At 32.9% G+C, this 19,161-nt stretch overlaps 1 protein-coding gene across 1 annotated transcript; it reads right to left on the bottom strand.

Moving 5' to 3' along the window:
* Positions 1-5,570: 5,570 nt before the first annotated feature.
* Positions 5,571-6,248, bottom strand: LOC145113550 (uncharacterized). Its single transcript, XM_079049620.1, has one exon. It carries the CDS (start codon positions 6,246-6,248, stop codon positions 5,571-5,573), a length of 678 nt encoding a protein of 225 aa, XP_078905746.1.
* Positions 6,249-19,161: the final 12,913 nt, after the last annotated feature.

Below are 19,161 nucleotides of genomic sequence, written 5' to 3'. Positions count from 1 at the left end.
GACCACTTAATATTTTGGTAAACTTTTAATCATTAAACTCAAATTTTTGTTCATAAATACCATTTTGTCACTTTCTTCTGTACACATTTGACCAATAAATTTACCTAAGTGTGCAAAAAGTACCATAATGACCGGTAACTAAATGTTACCTTAGCATCTGACGACTTCTCTAATGACCGTTAAACTTATGAGTGTAATCAATTTTTGTAATTATACACCACCGGTTTCGACACCTCCGGCTCCACCATTTCACTACTGTGAAAAAATGAATCTCCACTACTTGTGCTATCCGTTTCCACTTTCGCTACATCTGTCTATCACTGTGACAATATGTATAGCGACATAGATTGACTATGTCTCTTTTCGTTCAATAAATCGATGGTCTAATACTTGTAATCAAAAGTTGTTGGCAACCTTGGAGTGAATTCCTTTAATCGCCTAAGAGAAATATGTTAAAACCTGATCCAAACTCGGAGATGTAGACTCGAAGGCAGCGACGCTTGCTGTTGAAACCATATCGGGAAACCAGAGTTGGTGGCCATCTACTGAAGATCCAGTGAATCCAGATCTGGTAGTCAGTGAAACAAGAGGTGGTGACAAGCAAATCGGAGAAGCAATAAGAGAGGGAGGTCGACAGAGAGGTGGTTTCCGGTTTGGGGACAAGTGTAGGCGGTCCGGTGGTTATGAGATTTCGGGAGTGATCTGGTGTTTCAGTGATTCCGGTGGATGTATGTGGTGGAGGTCCGTTGCTCTCCGATGTGAAAAAAACAACAAATTTGATATAGTGGGTGGGGTGGGAGGGGGATGGGTGGGGTATGTTATTTTTAATTTTAATATATTGTAGTGCAGACCTATGGTATTGACTCAAAGCTATAATTTATTGCAAAATTTGATAAAAGAAACGATTTTTCATTTTGTCAATTTGGTTACTTTCTGTTGGGCTTAAATGCATAATTAACTCCATTTGCAATGAGTTTTCATGCTTCTTCGAGTCCTAAAGGTTTTAACTGGAAAGTCCACTACACATATGAAGGTCAGGTGCACCTTGGTTAACACTTTGTGATTTTGGGTTCAGGTTTATTGAACCAAGCAAACGTAGAGAAGATTCAGTGAACTAGAGCACCAATGAGAAAGGGAAGCCTTCTTCCTTTCCTTTTAATTTATTTCAATTATTTGAAGAACTACTGTTGGGAAATTTAGGGTTTGTGGTGGAGATCTGGATACCAACTTGGATCGTGATATCACTTTTCGAACTGATATTTCTACCCTATGCCTAGGTTACAAGAAATTCAGCCTAGGATAATCCAAGTGGACACTTACGTTTCTAGGCACAGAAGACGTAAGCCAATATGCTAGAGGATTCTGTGAAAGTATGATAAAATGAGAGCTTAAGATCGTAACCCCCTTCTGTAGAGGAAGAGTTGTTTTTATATTAAACACGATTAGGGTTTCATTAGGGTTGGGCCGTCATTAGTTGCTTTGGAAGCAAGCAATGTTAATCCGGATTTAATGAGGATTTAGGGTTACCAAAAACTAACGAGTTTCGTTAGTTTTACCATAATCACCCTCAAGAAATTGAATTTTCCAGCCAGGGGCTCTACCCCTTGGACCCCGCTAGGGGCGCTGCCCCTTTGGAAACCCCGGACCCCCGACTAGTCGTCGAACCGGCTTCTAATTCGATCTTATACATGCGTGCACTCCGCACAACCCCGTACATATAATAGAGTACAAATTATGAAGCCCCTTAGCTCACATGTTAGTTCCAGTTACTTAAAATGACATGGTGACACTAAAATCACCAACAATCCTCCCCCATTTTAGTGTAACCCATGAACAAACATAACCTTTATCAAACAAACCAAACTAGTACATAATGAAATTATCGAAACGATTGAATTTCCACTTAGTATCATACATTTGCAAATACTCGAGAATTAGGGTGTTCTAAGAATTGAACCCATCAACCCATTTGAATATCAGAAAGTAAAATACATACTAGTTTATTGAATTTCTAGCATAATACAACTTGACACTATTATAAAGTCGTGTGTCCCAATCCTCTCATGATCGTATCAAGGTCAAGTCCACAACCTCTTGAAATGCGGCTACACTTCACAATCACGTAGGTAACTCCTTTCCATGTATCTGCACATACATTTATCAAACGAATTATTAAGAAGTTAAACTTCAACCTGGCTAACTTGCAGAACCGAACACATACCTGGGATGAATACTTCATGTGTTCCAATCTATAAGTATGAGCTTTCCACATTGAATTCAACTCCTAACATTATATTAGGAGGGAATTGGGTGTCTCATCATTATAGAATTAAATGGACTTTAATCCATCTCGATTACAGACTTGTGCACTAAGTCTCTTGTCAGACCTTTAGTTAAGTGATCTGCCAAATTTTGTTGCGATTTCACAAACTCAACCAAAATCACACCATTCATGATTAGTTCTCTAATCATACTATGTCTAACACCTAGATGTCTAGACTTGCCATTATAAACCTGGCTATATGCCTTAGCCAAAGCGGCAACACTATCACAAAGGATAGAAATAGGTGCTATCGGTTTAGACCACAAAGGAATCTCATAGACTAAATTCCTTAGCCACTCTGCTTCTTTACCAGCAGCTGCTAACGCAACAAACTCAGATTCCATTGTCGAGTTTGTAACGCAAGATTGCTTCTTGGAAGCCCAAGAAATGGCACCTCCCCCAAGCAAGAATACCCAACCAGAAGTTGAGGAATGGTCTTCCATGTTGGTAATCCAACTTGCATCTGAATGACCTTCTAAAACCGAAGGACTCCCCAAATAACTCAAACCATAATTCATGGTTCCCTTGAGATATTTAAACACTCTATTCACTGCTTGCCAATGTTGAGCACTAGGATTGCTAGTGTACCTGCTTAACTTACCCACAACAAAAGCAATATCAGGTCTGGTACTTGTCATGGCATACATCAAGCTACCAATAGCCTTAGAGTATTCCAATTGTGAAATGGGAACAACATTATTTGGCATTAATTTCACACTTGAGTCCATAGGAGTACTCACAGGAGAACACTCGGTAAAATTAAACCGCTTGAGAATTTTCTCAATATAATGACTTTGAGTCATTACCAATCCTTTGTTCATCCTCTTAATTCTTATTCCAAGAATTACATCAGCCTCTCCTAAATCTTTCATGGAAAACTTGGATGATAATAATTTCTTTGTTTCATCCACTTGATTTTGGTCGGTACCGAAAATCAACATGTCATCTACATATAAGCAAATTATCACTCCAGCTCTAGTAGCATCATCAAATCTACTATAAAAACATTTGTCACATTGGTTTTTCTTGAAACCAGAGGACAAAATAACTTCATCAAATTTTTGATGCCATTGTTTAGGCGCTTGTTTCAGCCCATACAAAGATTTGACAAGTTTACAAACCATATGCTCTTTACCGGGCATAATGAAACCTTCTGGTTGTTTCATGTAAACTTCCTCGTCAAGATCACCATTTAAAAAGGCTGTTTTCACATCCATTTGGTGAATAACCAGATTGTGGATACTTGCCAAGGCAACCAACAATCTAATAGTAGAAATACGTGCAACTGGAGCATACGTATCAAAATAGTCAATACCGGGTTTTTGTCTAAAACCTTGAATGACTAACCGGGCTTTGAATTTGTCAATAGTTCCATTAACATTCATTTTCTTTTTGAAAATCCATTTGCAACCAAGAGGTTTAGAACCCAGAGGCAAATCAGACAACACCCATGTGTTGTTCTCAAGAACTGATGACATTTCATCATCAATTGCTTCCTTCCAAAAGGCACTATCACGAGACTCCATGGCCTCTTGATAAGTCTTAGGATCATCTTCATATAGCAATAAGAGTATTCAAGACTAATTTCATCCCTTGAACCTTCCACCAAGTACAGTTGGAAGTCGGATCCGAAATTTTTCACAATATTGCCTCTTTTGCTTTTACGAAGCTCTTGTGGTTCTTGCACATTACCACCATCTCGACTTTCTGAATTTTGCTCTTTAAGAGCACCAAAAGTCAGATCCTTAGGCCTTTGAATCGATGAAAACCGCATCTCATCAAAAATTGCATCTCGTGATTCGATAACAGTGTTAACCGAAATCGAATCATTAGGTTCTATTACATAAAACCTATATGCCTTGCAATGTTCATCATATCCAATGAATATGCAATCAATTCCACGTTCTCCCAAATTCTTCTTTTTGGGCTCGGTGAGTTTTACAACTGCCCGACATCCCCAAACCCGAAAATAACTCAAATTCGGCTTTTTCTTGAACCAAAGTTCATATGGGACTGTTTTGTTCCTTTTATTTGGAACCCTATTCAATAAATAGCAGTCCGTTAACATGGCCTCTCCCCAGAATCCTTCACTCAATCCCGAGTAAGACAACATCGAGTTTACCATTTCCTTTAAAACTCGATTTTTGCGTTCAGCAATACCATTCTGTTGAGTCGTGTAAGGTGTCGTGGTCTCATGAATGATACCCATTGATTGGAAGTATATGGGATCCATATATTCACCTCCCCTATCAGTCCTGAGACACTTAACCGAAATGCCCAATTGCAATTCCACCTCGGTTTTGTATATTTTGAATTTATCTAAGGCTTCATCCTTAGAATGCAACAAATAAACATAGCAAAACCGAGTACAGTCATCAATAAAAGGTACCACATACTTTTTATTTCCCAAAGAAGGAGTGGAGTGAAAATCACACAGGTCACTGTGTACAAGTTCCAAAACAGCTAAATTTCTAGTAACACTAGGAAATGGCTGTTTTGTCACTTTTGTAAGCATGCATGTTTTACATTTATCAGATGTCATATCAAAGGCTGGAATTAATCCATCTTTTGACATCTCATGCATCCTTCTAAAGTTGACATGACCTAATGTTACATGCCAAAGCATATATTATCAACATTAGAAGCAGAAGATACAAATACAGAATTCTGAACAGGTAATAATTTGTCAACAATATTTAAACGAAACATTCTATTATTTAAATATCCAAAGCCAACAAACATTCCACCCTTAGACAAAACAAACTTATCCGACTCAATAACTTGTTTAAAACCATCAGAATTCAAACAACTAGAGCTAACAAGATTCTTGCGAATCTTGGGAACAAACAAAACATCAAATAATCTAATTGTCTTTCCAGAAGTAAATTCAAGACACACGACACCTAAACCACAAATAGGAATAAAAGAATCGTCTCCCATTTTCAGCACCGACCCATCTTCAAGCGGAGGTAATGTTTCAAACATCCGTTTATCCTTGCATACATGGTTCGTTGCTCCAGAGTCGATCCACCAAGAAACATCATCCTCCTCCTTTAACTTGGGCTGAAGACTCGTTCACTTTCCCATTGGCTCCACTGTTTCCAGCACCATTGTTGCCCAAATTCACACGACATTCACGCTTGCAATGCCCAACTTGATTGCACCTCCAACAAACCAGATCCTTTCTCTTTTTGTTGGAGTTGCTTGGGACATGTTCCTGCTTACGTTTGCCATGTCCTTTGTGGTTCTAGTTCCTTGGTTTGTTTTCAACCATATGAACCGAGGGTTGTCCAGGTTCAACTTTTCCTTTGGGTTTTTCAGATTTGTCACTTTCCTTCGCACGAAGAGATTCTTCAATACGAATGTGACTAGCAAGTTGAACCAATGACAGTTCCTCCTTTTGATGTTTCAAGTTATGTTTGAAGTCTTTCCAGGACGGAGGCAGTTTGTCAATGATAGTGGACACTGCAATGGATTCATCCATATTCATACGGTGCAATTTAAACTGACCGTATATGCCAATGAGTTCATTGTACTGTTCAGTGACAAACCTTGAATCTTCCATCTTATAATTATTAAAGTCACTAACCAGAAACTTCTTGCTAGAAGCATCCTCAGTAATGTATTTCAGTTCAAGAGTGTCCCATAACTCCTTGGCACACAAGGCTTCACTATGGATATCAAATAAAGCATCAGACATACCGTTCAGAATGTGAACTTTGCAGATGTAGTCATCATTGACCCACTTCTGTCTCTTTCTTGTCTCTTCAGCCGTCTCAACAACACCTTCCTCAGGCTCTGTTGATCTAGGAGTAGTCATCACGTACGCTGCCTTGAGAGTAGTCAGCATGAAGTGCATCTTCTTCTTCCACCTCCTGAAGTCAACAACTTCGAACTTCTCCAGCTTTGCAAACTTAGTGGTCATCTCGCGGATTGAGTCACCCATCTCCAGAAACAGAAAATATCAGTTCGAATGGTGGGAAATTTAGGGTTTGTGGTGGAGATCTGGATACCAACTTGGATCGTGATATCACTTTCCGAACTGATATTTCTACCCTATGCCTGGGTTACAAGAAATTCAGTCTAGGATAATCCAAGTGGACACTTACGTTTCTAGGCACAGAAGACGTAAGCCAATATGCTAGAGGATTCTGTGAAAGTATGATAAAACGAGAGCTTAAGATCGTAACCCCCTTCTGTAGAGGAAGAGTTGTTTTTATATTAAACACGATTAGGGTTTCATTAGGGTTGGGCCGTCATTAGTTGCTTTGGAAGCAAGCAATGTTAATCCGGATTTAATGAGGATTTAGGGTTACCAAAAACGAACGAGTTTCGTTAGTTTTACCATAATCACCCTCAAGAAATTGAATTTTCCAGCCAGGGGCTCTGCCCCTTGGACCCCGCTAGGGGCGCTGCCGCTAGACCCCGCCAAAGGGGCGCTACCCCTTTGGAAACCCCGCACCCCCGACTAGTCGTCGAACCGGTTTCTAATTCGATCTTATACATGTGTGCACTCCGCACAACCCCGTACATATAATATAGTATAAATTATGAAGCCTCTTAGCTCACATGTTAGTTCCAGTTACTTAACATGACATGGTGACACTAAAATCACCAACAACTACTACTCCCTTTTCTTTTGCTACAGTGAACTACATTTATTATCTATTTATTTTTAGTTAATTTATATACTTAAAGTTAAACAATATCTCTAAATATAATGTTTACTTTTAAACTATTATATGTTCTTAATTTTAAGTCTATGAAGTAATTTTATTTGTGGCTTTAATTGACCAAGCTATACGTTTAATTTGATGTCGTTTGATTAACTAACGCTCATTGTATGGTAACGATTCGATGTTTGCTAAAAGCAATTAGCAGTCATTGTATGATAATGAACATTCTCATTCAGTTATTGAACTTTAAAAAAAATTACTCGAAAGAGAAATAATGGTTGTGTGTTGTGTGTCTATGGGCGATGTGTGTGTGTGGATGCATATATGAGGGTTGTGTGTGTGTGTGTACGGCTGTGAGTGTTAATGTGTTGTGCGTGTCTGTATGAGTAAATGGAAATTTTTAGGTTAGTGTTAAATGCAAGAAATAACAATCTATTTTCTTGGATTTTTTTACCCTTCAATGTTTTGAATTTCTGTTTACTATATCCTGTCATTTCAAAAGAGATCCGATTCTAATTAATTTAGTAACTCATAATACCATATTTCCTATATTTTTCTTTCCGGTTTTAAAGGCCTTAAATCGGAAACCATTAAATACATTTAAAAGGAATCTATAATATGAATCCATATCAATTGATTAAAAATAAGAAATCATTGTTATTTCAAACATTTATTATATTGTGTGGTTTTTATTTATTTTTATGACATCTCTATTATATTAATTTTTTCGTATATTAATGTCATTTGCATTATTGATTGTGTTTTTACACTCTATTCAATCTTATCTTCCTTTCTATAAATCATAATTTTATTAAATGTTTTCACATAATAACGTATATCGGATATTCAAATAAATAAATATATTAATTTTATATAATCAATATAAAAGTCTAAACAAAACTTATATCTCATTAGTTGAACAAAATTTTATAAATTTTTTACCCATGGAAACCACGGGTCGTAACCTAGTATATATATATATATATATATATATATATATATATATATATATATATATATATATATATATATAGAGAGAGAGAGAGAGAGAGAGAGAGAGAGGTTCCGTTGAGAATAAAAATAAAATAGAGATCTTGAGATTCAACATCAGCCATATATTTCACGTCTGCCGCTCTAACCTTTCGGCATACCGACGTGACAGGCTGTTATAATCATAAATTATTATATAGCGCCGCCCGTTCCTTTCTCCTCCGCCACCATCCCCACCACCACAACCGTCACTGCCACTACCACCACCGCTGACACCAGCTGACCCCACTACTGTCACATCCGTCAGTTTTACCACCGCCACCTGTGTCACCACCACCTCTTCTGCCACCAACTGTCATAATCATTTATGATTACTCAGTACATATATGTATAATCATTTATGATTAGACATATGTGTATAAACATGCATAATCATATATGATTATACCTCTCTGCCAGATAATCATTTATGATTAGCATACTCTGCTGCAGCCGGTACGCTGGAGCGATAGAACGACAAATGAGAAATATGTGACTAAGGTTGAATCTCAAGATCTCTACTTTTTTTTTTAATCTCAAGTGACCCTGTATATAATGAGTTTTTACAACTTTAAATGCATAAAAACGAATTAGTAAAAAGTTATAAAACAGATTTGTGAAAACAAATTAAATAAGCACAAATATGTGAAAACTGAAAAATATTAAAAAAGAAATAAATAGGATCGACATATATGAACAAGTTTAAAAAAATTTATATAAATTTGAAAAAAAAAATCTACAAAAATAATAATTTGTTAGCTATATTTGACATCAATCTAAGTTTACAGGTTAAATATATACAAAAAGAATGATTAAACGTGTAAAATTATAAATTTTCATTAGCCTCACAAGTTTAACAAAAAATCGTCCGAAACCAACATAATATTTAATTAATGGTTATAATGATACTGTTTAAACATTTTAGATAAATTTTGATAGTCAAATGTATTTAAAATTAAAAATAATGATAAAATATAAACAAAAATAATCGTTCTGTCGATCTCTTTTTATTAAAACACGGGTGAAGAAGTAAAATGGTCCATGGCTGCCTGTGACGGTCCTTCATTCTGGCTGTTGGTGTTATTTTTGTTCTTTTTAAGACTCATTATTTCATGTGTTGTAGCCTTGTAGGGTTGCCTTCTTTCATGTACCATTTTGCAATAATAATAAAAAGACATTTGCCATATAGAATTTTTGTCCTACATTCAAATTTTGCACTTATTCTAAGCAATTATTATACAAACATTATAGCATTTTTTTCATAGATACAGACAAATACAGTTATTAAAGTTCCTGATTTTTTTTCTTAGTAATTATTTATGGAAGAAGCCATTTTTAACGTCGGAACTACTGGTCGTGAATCATGTTCAATGCACGGAAACGGAAATGTCAATTTGAGAGGGTTGGCATGGAGGTGTGATCTCATATTAGAATGTTATGTTATAGCTCTCTTTTTCTTTTTACATGTATCGTTGGAAACTCTTTTTTTTCTTTGTATTATATTCCTCATGCCGGTTGTGAGGATTTAAATATCCTCAAATGTTCGAGACGATCCAAAAAAAACCCCTTTATATATATATATATATATATATATATATATATATATATATATATATATATATATATATATATATATATATATATATATATATATAGGGAATGGTTATTTGGAAAACAAAAAAACCCTAAAAATCATAAAAATGCATAAAAATAAATATTTAGATATCACAAAACTTTTTTTTGAATTTTTTTTTGAAAAAATCGCAGCTTTGTATACAAATTCGCTGAAAAAAATTTTGAAAAAAAAAATTATAAAAAAAATGATTTTTTATTTTTTTTCAGCGAATTTTAAGAAAAAACTGCGATTTTTTATAAAAAAAATTCAAATTTTTTTTTTGTGATCTCTAAGTATTTTTTATGCATTTTTATGATTTTTAGAGTTTTTTTTAGGGTTTTTTGTTTTCCATAGAACCTAAACCTATATATATATATATATATATATATATATATATATATATATATATATATATATATATATATATATATATATATATATATATAAAGTGGGGCCCACAAAAAAGTAGGTCATGTGTAGCTGTCCACTTTGTCCTTCCATCAACACCCCTATGTACCTCCTAGCCTTGGTCCTGAGGATTTAAATATCCTCAAATGTTTAGGCGGTGCTAGAAAAAATAACCCTTTTATCATTATTATAAGTTTATATATATATATATATATATATATATATATATATATATATATATATATATATATATATATAGGGAGAGAAAGAGAGAGAGAGAGAGAGATTTATAATAATAAAGATTAGGCCCACAAAAAATTGAGTCATGTGCAGCTGCCCACTTTGTCCCCCCTTTAACGTCGCCATGTACCTCCTAGCCCCTAACTAGTTTTTTGATTCCATGATACATGAGCTTGCTATTAAAAAAAAAAGAACTTTTCCCGTTGTCTAACGCTTCAATACGGCCATTCATGCTCTTATGTGGTTGCTTTGGAGATTATGAATGATATTAGATTATGACATTAGTAAAACGTGGGGGAACATATAAAAAATACATATAAAGTTATAAAAGCCGACACAATAAAAAAAGTAACATAAAGTAACATCAAAAGACTTCGTGTTATTGATTATATTTAAATATCTAAAAGAATAAAACGAAATGTTTGATTATCTAGGTTACAACCCATGGAAACTACGAGTAAAATATCAATAACTAAAACAAAGTAGTTGTCAAAAAATTTGCATAAGTATAGAATCTGTTAACATATACCAACCGTATCTATCAAAATCAATATAGCAATGACAGTGACTTTGATATAAAAGGTGAAAGTTTCTGAATGATTGTAAACTTTGTAAAGTGTTTGCTTTTACTATGTCTTTACAGTATGACAAGGTTAAACAAAACCTGGTTTTGATGGCTCAAAAGAAGACAGAACAAAAACCATCAACCTAGGTTTTAGGCCGAGAACAAATAGTGGATTTGTGCCCCCACCTCTTTTAGCTTCCTCATGGTCAGGTTCACCGGTTGCACTATTCCTATGTAGGACAAAAGTGAAAAGACAACATACAAGGTATAGTTATTGTTTGGATATTTGAAACCTGAACTTTTATGTTATCTAATTCCTTAACATTTTTTTTTTCCAAAACTTAAGTTTATAGTAGTTATTGTTTTATAGAATAAAAAAAACACATTTCCACCATTCATGATTTTTTTATAATTCCTTAATATACTTTAATTTTTATGTTTCTTATGGCGACTGTTTTGCCCTTGATGAATTTTGGTACCATCGATGTACGCTGGGAAAGAAATACAATAATTAAGAAGATATAGCATGTTGATTTGCAAACATATAAGATGGTCGGTGCACATATGAGGGTTTGAATAATTAAACATTTCATAAAACCCAAAACATATTTAAATGAACAAAATTCTAACCAAAAAACGAATAGTATGAAACAAAGTCATCAAAAACCAAACCAAGTAGTATGTAAACATAATATGAAATCAATAGTACTCAAATCACTCAACTATTCAAAGAAAATCATAAAAATCATATATTATTTTTCTTGCTTTGGAATTAACAGTTTTAGCTTACCTTATCCAGAAGTACGATCTGTAGATAAAACGTTAAACGAATCAGATTCTTGCACCTACATTATTAGTACATAGAAATATGTTAGTTGATCAACTGAAATATAAAAAACTAAATTTAATAAAGATAGTCTTTGTAGTATTCTTCGTAAAAGAATGTTAGCTGATCGATGTTAATTTTTTTTTCAATTCAACAATGATTGTATTATTAGCAGTGAACTTTGAGATTGCATAACCATCAACTTTGTTCTTCAAATTATCATGTGAAATTGGAATTTTGAACGCCAAATTTTTATCCAAAAGTACATTCAAAGCAGATGAATAAATCTTCATATTATCCCAAAAAAATGAACGGTTATAAAAATAGATAGACAAAAAGTAAAAATTAGTTTTATGTAAATGAAGTTAATATTGATAACCTCATTAAACTTTTGAGGTAACTCTTGTGAAGTTTTTTTCAGAATTTTATTTGCTTCATGATCAAATAATGTAAGTGACACCACACCGGTAAAGTCTTGTACTCTAATGGTGTTTTTGAAACTAAAACCATTGATATAAACAAATTCGGTAATATAAAATTAGAAAATTTAACAGAAGATTATAATAATATGTATAAAAGAATTATTGAAAACCTTGGAACAACAAATATGTCTTTGTTCATGCAAGTTGAAGTGTAACAATAAAAAAGTTCTTTTTCTTGCTTTTGGTCCTCATGCATTAAAACGACTTTTATGGGAAAAAAACTATTTCACATCAGTACATACATGCTTAATCGTACCAACAACAATCAATGTTTTTTTCTGAGAAAAATTGATGTAAGTTTAATTATATAATAAAAAAAATTAAAATGAAATATGAGGGTAAAAATAATCCAAAAACTATTTGACATAATGTATATTTCATGAATCAAAGTTAAGTATATAAACATCATCTATTTGTTGGAGATCAACAATAGCATGAAAATCAACATGATGAAGAAAATCGTCATTTTCGGAGTAGATGATGGAAGACGAAGCGTTGCTACAATTATCATATATGCTTTGAACCCTGTTTCAGTTTGTGAAAAAACTAATGAATGTTAAACAAATGTGACTCAACCAAGTAATATGGACCGGATAAAATAGACAAAACAGGAACAATTCAAAATCATAAAGTTAGAGTAAATAAAATGTGATTTAATAAAAAAAAGTAAAAGAGTAGACAATTTTATTTTAGTTACTATATTAAAAAAAAATGTATCTAATTTTTTAATTATTTTTTTTCAAAGATTAGAAATTGTAGTAATAACATAAAAACTTAATAATTTTTTTTATTAAAATCTACATATAAATATAAAAACAATAATAAAAAATATGGTTTGTAAAATACCTATTCGTATATTAAAATTAAAATTAACTCAAGGGAAAAAATTTGTCTTTGTTATAGAACAATTTAAAGGTAAATAACAACACCAACTTTAAAAATGAAATCATCATGTAGTACATATAGTTAACTATGTACCACATAAATCAAAATAATAGTTTAGTTGAATTACAGTGAAGTAATTACATAAGAAGAACAATAATCAAAAGTAGATTGTTATAATAACAATAATTAAGTTGGATACTCATGAAAAAGAATTAAAGCAGTATATTTTGGCATGTGTACTTAATTATAGCAATATCATCCCTATTAGAATAGTAGACGGTTTTAACAAGGTACTTTGATTGATTTAAAAAAAAGGAAAAAAGTAGAAGTAGATTGATAATTCTGACCAAGTTTTATTAATTTGAATGTTATAAAAAAAAACCAAGTATATTACTATGTTTTGTCCAACAAAGGAAAATTTAGACAATTATATTAAAAACACTATTAAGAGCACTAATTGTGCATTATTTCATAATGGCTCAAAACTGGTCCTGTTTATTGTTTATTATAGAAAACAAAATAAATTTGAATAAACAATCCATTTTTTTTTATAAAATGATATAAAATGGTCAATTGTTTTTACAAGATTAACATAATTTGTCTTTTATTTAAGAAATGACCATAAATGGTCCCTATTTATTTCAGAAAGTGAAATAAAACTGCAGCAATAGTCCATGTTTAAATAAATTGACGGACTGTCACTTATTTAAAAAGATGGTCCTTGTTGATTATGGTAAGTGAAATCAAAATGCAAAAATACTCAATGTTTAAATAAATGAACATAAATGTCCCCTTTCTTAAAAAAGCTAACAAAGATTGTTCCTGTTTTTCGAAAAATCCAAATTAAATGATAGCAATCCATTGTTATAATTTGAAACTAATATAACATGTAACTTTTGTAACTGATATAACATGTAAGTTTTGTATATTTAACAGGTTTAGTAATCTACACTCATTGATTTTAAGATATATAGAAAATTGAAAGTGCATTGCGATTCCATGGAATAGAAATGGTTCCTGTTTTTTAAAAAGTAACAAATTATGTCCTTTTTAAAAAAAATAAAAAATTAAATGGAAACATTCCATTGCTATAGCCAAAAACCGAAAAAGGCATCTTACTTTGTATATTAGACAGTTTTAGAAACGTACTTTGATTGCTTTTAAAATAGGAAAAACTAAAAGTGTATCGTCATTTCCAACCAAGATTTATAAGTAACAAAAGAAAGTATATTGCTATGTTTTGTCAAAAAAATGATAAAGTAATAAATTATATGCAAAACTATGAAGACGACAATCAAAAGTAAATAATAACAATCTATTGATATAACTGAAACTGCAAAAAAAAAAAAAAAAAAAAAAAAAAAAAAAAAAAAAGTTATGTTCCATTGCTTTTAACATTGTATTTCTCAGTTGATATGCATTAAAAGTACATCAAACATAACGGGAAGAGAACAACACACAAAAAGAAAAATAATAATAATAAAAGAATTTGAAAGTACGTTTGAATACACTAAGCTGGTGTATTAAATTTCTGTGAATCAAGATGGTGTTCTTCTACAGTTGCAGGTTTTGATCAAATTCAAAAGATAAAGACGTGAAAGGATAAAATTCCAAGGATAAGAAACTTTTTCTCGGGTTAGGGTTTTATAATAGCTAAAACGATGAGATTAAGGAAAAAAAAATAAATGAATATATATTCAAATTTTGATTGATAATATGCAATCTTTATTTTTGAAATAGATAAGATTTAAAATACATTAATTGTTGCGAAATTACATAAGTTTCACTTATTTATGTAAATAAGTCATTTTCTATTGGACCTATATTTCGTATAAAATAAAAGGTTTTTGTCATAAAAGCCCTCAATTTTACATAAAATAGTCGGTTATGCCTAAAGTCGGATTTTTTATGTCAACGCTCCTTTTTTTAGGGAAAAATCTTTAAAAATTAAATGGGAGCCAGGGGTAGAGAGACTCGAACTCGGGTCTTTTCCCTAAATACAAAGGAGCTTTACCACTAAACTAAGAAGAGTTGTTTGAAAAATCACCTAACAATTTATATTTAATATCTAAATGCTTCTATTATTATTATTATTATTATTATATAAGCACATTTTTATACATATTTGTATATATATATACGTATATAACGTTTTTATGCGTATAATTTTGTATAAAAACATTCGATGTATAAATAAATAAATATGTACAAATATGTATTCACACAACTTTAAAATGAATAAATGCATATACTTATATTTATAAGTGTCTTTATATATTTTTTTAAAATCATTTATGCGTATAAATTAAATACGAACAAATATGTATTCACACAACTTGAAAATGAAAATGAATAAATGCGTATAAATCATTTATGCGTATAAATACGAACAAATATATATTATAAGTGTCTTTATATATTTTTATAGATATAAATTGTAACACCTAAATTTTCAAAACAATTTTTCACTTTTTAAAACCATATAAATTCATCCACAATTGCTTTCAAAAACAATGTATCAATTTTATCTCACTACAAATCCCAAGATCAAATCATAATAAACTCTGCGGGTGTGTGTACAGATCATGCCGGCGCCTTCCCGCGATCACCACTGGTACCTGAAACACATAACACATAACACCGTAAGCATAAAGCTTAGTGAGTTCCCCAAAATACCACTCTAACACATATTAGCCACTCGAGGCTATGACTCTGCTGACCCTCTGGTCAGTGTGTCTCAGTGGGACCCTCCAGTCCCAACTCTCTGTGGGCTCTCTAGCCCTAACTCTATGGACCCAAAGGTCCTAACTCTGATAACTCTGGATCATGCATATCACATATCACAATAAATTTCAACACATAAATAGCCTACAAATACATTGGCACATAACTATAGAACATAACACACATTAGCCACTCGAGGCTATAACTCTGTGGGCCCTTGGGCCCTAACTCTGTGGACCCTCTGGTCCTAGCTCTTTGGACCTTCCGGTCCTAACTCTGGTATACACACAGCATAAATCACATAGAAATAATGCCGTGCCACAAATCACATAGATAGCATACAATAACTCTGTCACATAACTCTGTTACCACTCTAGGTAAAGTATAGTGAGAAGACTCACCTCGTGTAACTCGGTAAAGCTCGAACTCTGTAAAATCGGGTCTAGCCTCCGCCTAATCATATGAAATAAACACTCTAAATCAATACATCTCTCAAGGCTAGACTATTCCTCCTCTTAGTACTCTCAGAAGGGTAAAAGACCATTTTACCCCTCCCATGGCTCCAAGACCCTAAAATTGACCAAACCCTAAAAGTCAACAAAAATCAACCCTCCGGGTTACGCTGCGCGTACCAAACATGTACGCTGGGCGTACCCGGCGTCCTCACAGAAACGGGGTGCGCGACCCCTTACGCTGCGCGTACTGGGATTACGCCCCGCGTAACTCCCAGCTTCAGTCATTTAGCTCTTGAGGTCTTAAACAGTTAAGACTCACATCCAACTTTTAGATCTGACCGTTTCTAAACCTCTTAATCCATAAAGTCGATGACTTTAAGCCTTTGCATGGCTGAACAAGTCACTAACACCCAAAATATACCACTTATAGCCCTAGAAAGCTCAAAACTCTAGCATGTCCTCATATCAACGACCAAGATGGAAACTTTATGGATCTAAAACACAAATACCACTGAAAGGGGACAGATCTAGGTCCATGGAGCACATTACGCTCATAAAGTCTCCACCTTTGGGACTTTTAACCCTAAAATGGTCCATGAAGCAACAAACCAAATGAAGAGGAAAGTTTTGAACTTTATACCTCCAAATGCAGCTCCTTCCTCTGTAGATCTCAGATCCAAACTTGCACTTTAAACTCTAGTCTCCACAAACTCCTCTCCTTCTTCTTCACTAGCACACCAAGGCACTTTTAGCTCCAAAATCACACACACTCACTAAGAACGATGAAAAGTTCTCTCTTAGGGTTTTACTCACTGCTATGGAGGCTGAGAAATGAGCCTTAGCATCCAATATATAGGGCACAAGTCAGAAATTAGGGTTTGCACCTGGACACATTACGCCCAGCGTAACCCTGAGTACGCCCAGCGTACTCAGGCGAGTCCGCGTCCAAAATAAGCGCATGAGTACGCGCAGCATACTCTTGAGTACGCCCAGCGTACTCATTTGCTACCAATTCCTCTTAAGGGCTTAACTTGACACTTTGAATAAAAGAAGGGCTAAATAGTTGTACCTGAATTTCGGGATGTTACATAAATACACTTTTAAATATATAAATATATATTTTATTCGTATAAAAACGCATGTATAAATTCATAAAAGAATAATAATAATAATAATATTTATTATTTAATTATTCCAGCAATAATAATAATAATAATAATAATAAACCGAAAGATATAATAAGTACAGTGTGTGAGGAAGTATTTCAAGGCAAAGCTTCCTAGTTCAGTGGTAAAGTTGCTCCTTTTGTTTGTAAGGGACCAAGGTTCGATTCTTGCCTTTTACAATTTTTATTCAGGTGCGTTTTTCCCATTTAAAACCATTCACGCTGATGTGGCAACACGTCAGCGCCACGTCACGTCCGACGTAGCAGCTTCGCCTAATCAGCAGAGGGATGACCGGCTATCCAAGGTGAAATCCGACTAGGGGGCAAAATCGAACCAAATTTCCGGTATTTGAGGCATCTGTGGCAAAAAAAAATCCGACTTTGGGCATAACCGACTATTTTGTGTAAAGTTGGGGGCTTTTATGACAAAAACCCTAAAATAAATTCATTCAAAATAGAAGTGTTGATTTTTAGGGATACGATAGATTAAATACGTTTGAATTATTTACTGTTAGGATAACCAAATGATTTTTGAAGCTCAATATTTATAGCAACGAGCTGGCGAGGGATTAGAGGATATCAATCTTTGATTTGAATCAAAAAGATTTGCTAACTTGATGTAGATGGTGGCGTATTGGACTTTGATGATGCAGAGTATTCGAATGTGATGATGCAAACAAAATCTTTCAAGAAAATGTGATAACAGATGAATGATATTATACTTATACATAATTTACAAAACGAAATCGGAAAGGATATCAATCTTTGATTTGAAATTCTACATATTATTTGTGCATGAATTTCAAATATGAAATGTACCTTCATATTACATGATTTAAAAAAGGAATGACAAAATCTTTCAAAAAAAATGTGATAACAGATGAATGATATTATCTCTAATATATAAATTGGAAAGGATATCAATATTTGATTTGAAATTCTAGATATTAGTTGTGAATGAATTTCAAATATGAAACGTACCTCCAAATTATGTGATTTAAAAAATGAATAACAGAAAATTTTGTTTGACAATTGGAAGTTTTTATTGGAATTAAATACATTTCATTTCAACGGATGTAGGTTAAGTGATTGGAAGATATTAAAGGTTTTTGTGTTGAATTCTATTTTTGTGTTTTATATAAAGGAAAAAAGAATTTTTACCAAAACTTTGGTCTGTAATGCCACAAAGTGATCTAAGGGTGAAAAATCTATGATCAAAATACAATCGAAGGCCCTGGTTATTTAAGATGATGTCATAAAATTTCTCTTTTAATAATATTTAGAAATGATTTTCGTCGGTGAAATTATGAAAATATGTTATTTATTATAGCATTGTTACGTTTTATAATTTGGATTGCAAGTAGATTGAGAAAGTCAAAATTAAATTGGTTAGCTATGAAATCCATCTTTAGCTTTAAGTATGGGTTGATTTTTTGTATTTGTTTCTTTATATCTCGCTAGTTTTTTTTTTGTTGGAATTTTTTGTTAAACTAATTATTTAAAGAAGAAATAGGTTTACATTTTCATATTTTATAACTAATGAAAATTTAAACATTGACAAGGATATCATTTTAGAGTACTCCAGTGTGTTGTTCAGTGTTTATAACTACACAAATTGGACTTTTTATGAGGTACTTTTTTAAGAGTAAATTACATGAATGGTCCTTTAAGTTTGTACTTTTTCCCTTAAGTAGTCCATATGAAAGTTTTTTTTTCTCAGATGGTACTTACGGACGTAACCTTGAACGTGAACAATCCTGGTTGGATG

Source organism: Lactuca virosa, chromosome 5 (assembly GCF_052849685.1).
Source record: "Lactuca virosa cultivar CGN04683 chromosome 5, Lactuca_virosa_CGN04683_v6, whole genome shotgun sequence".
Taxonomy (NCBI): Eukaryota; Viridiplantae; Streptophyta; class Magnoliopsida; order Asterales; family Asteraceae; genus Lactuca; species Lactuca virosa.
This window is presented reverse-complemented; position numbering and strand designations above follow the sequence as displayed.

Excerpts from the sequence above, each read along its gene's own strand:
- LOC145113550 (XM_079049620.1), bottom strand. The coding sequence starts at position 6,248 with ATGACCACTAAGTTTGCAAAGCTGGAGAAGTTCGAAGTTGTTGACTTC.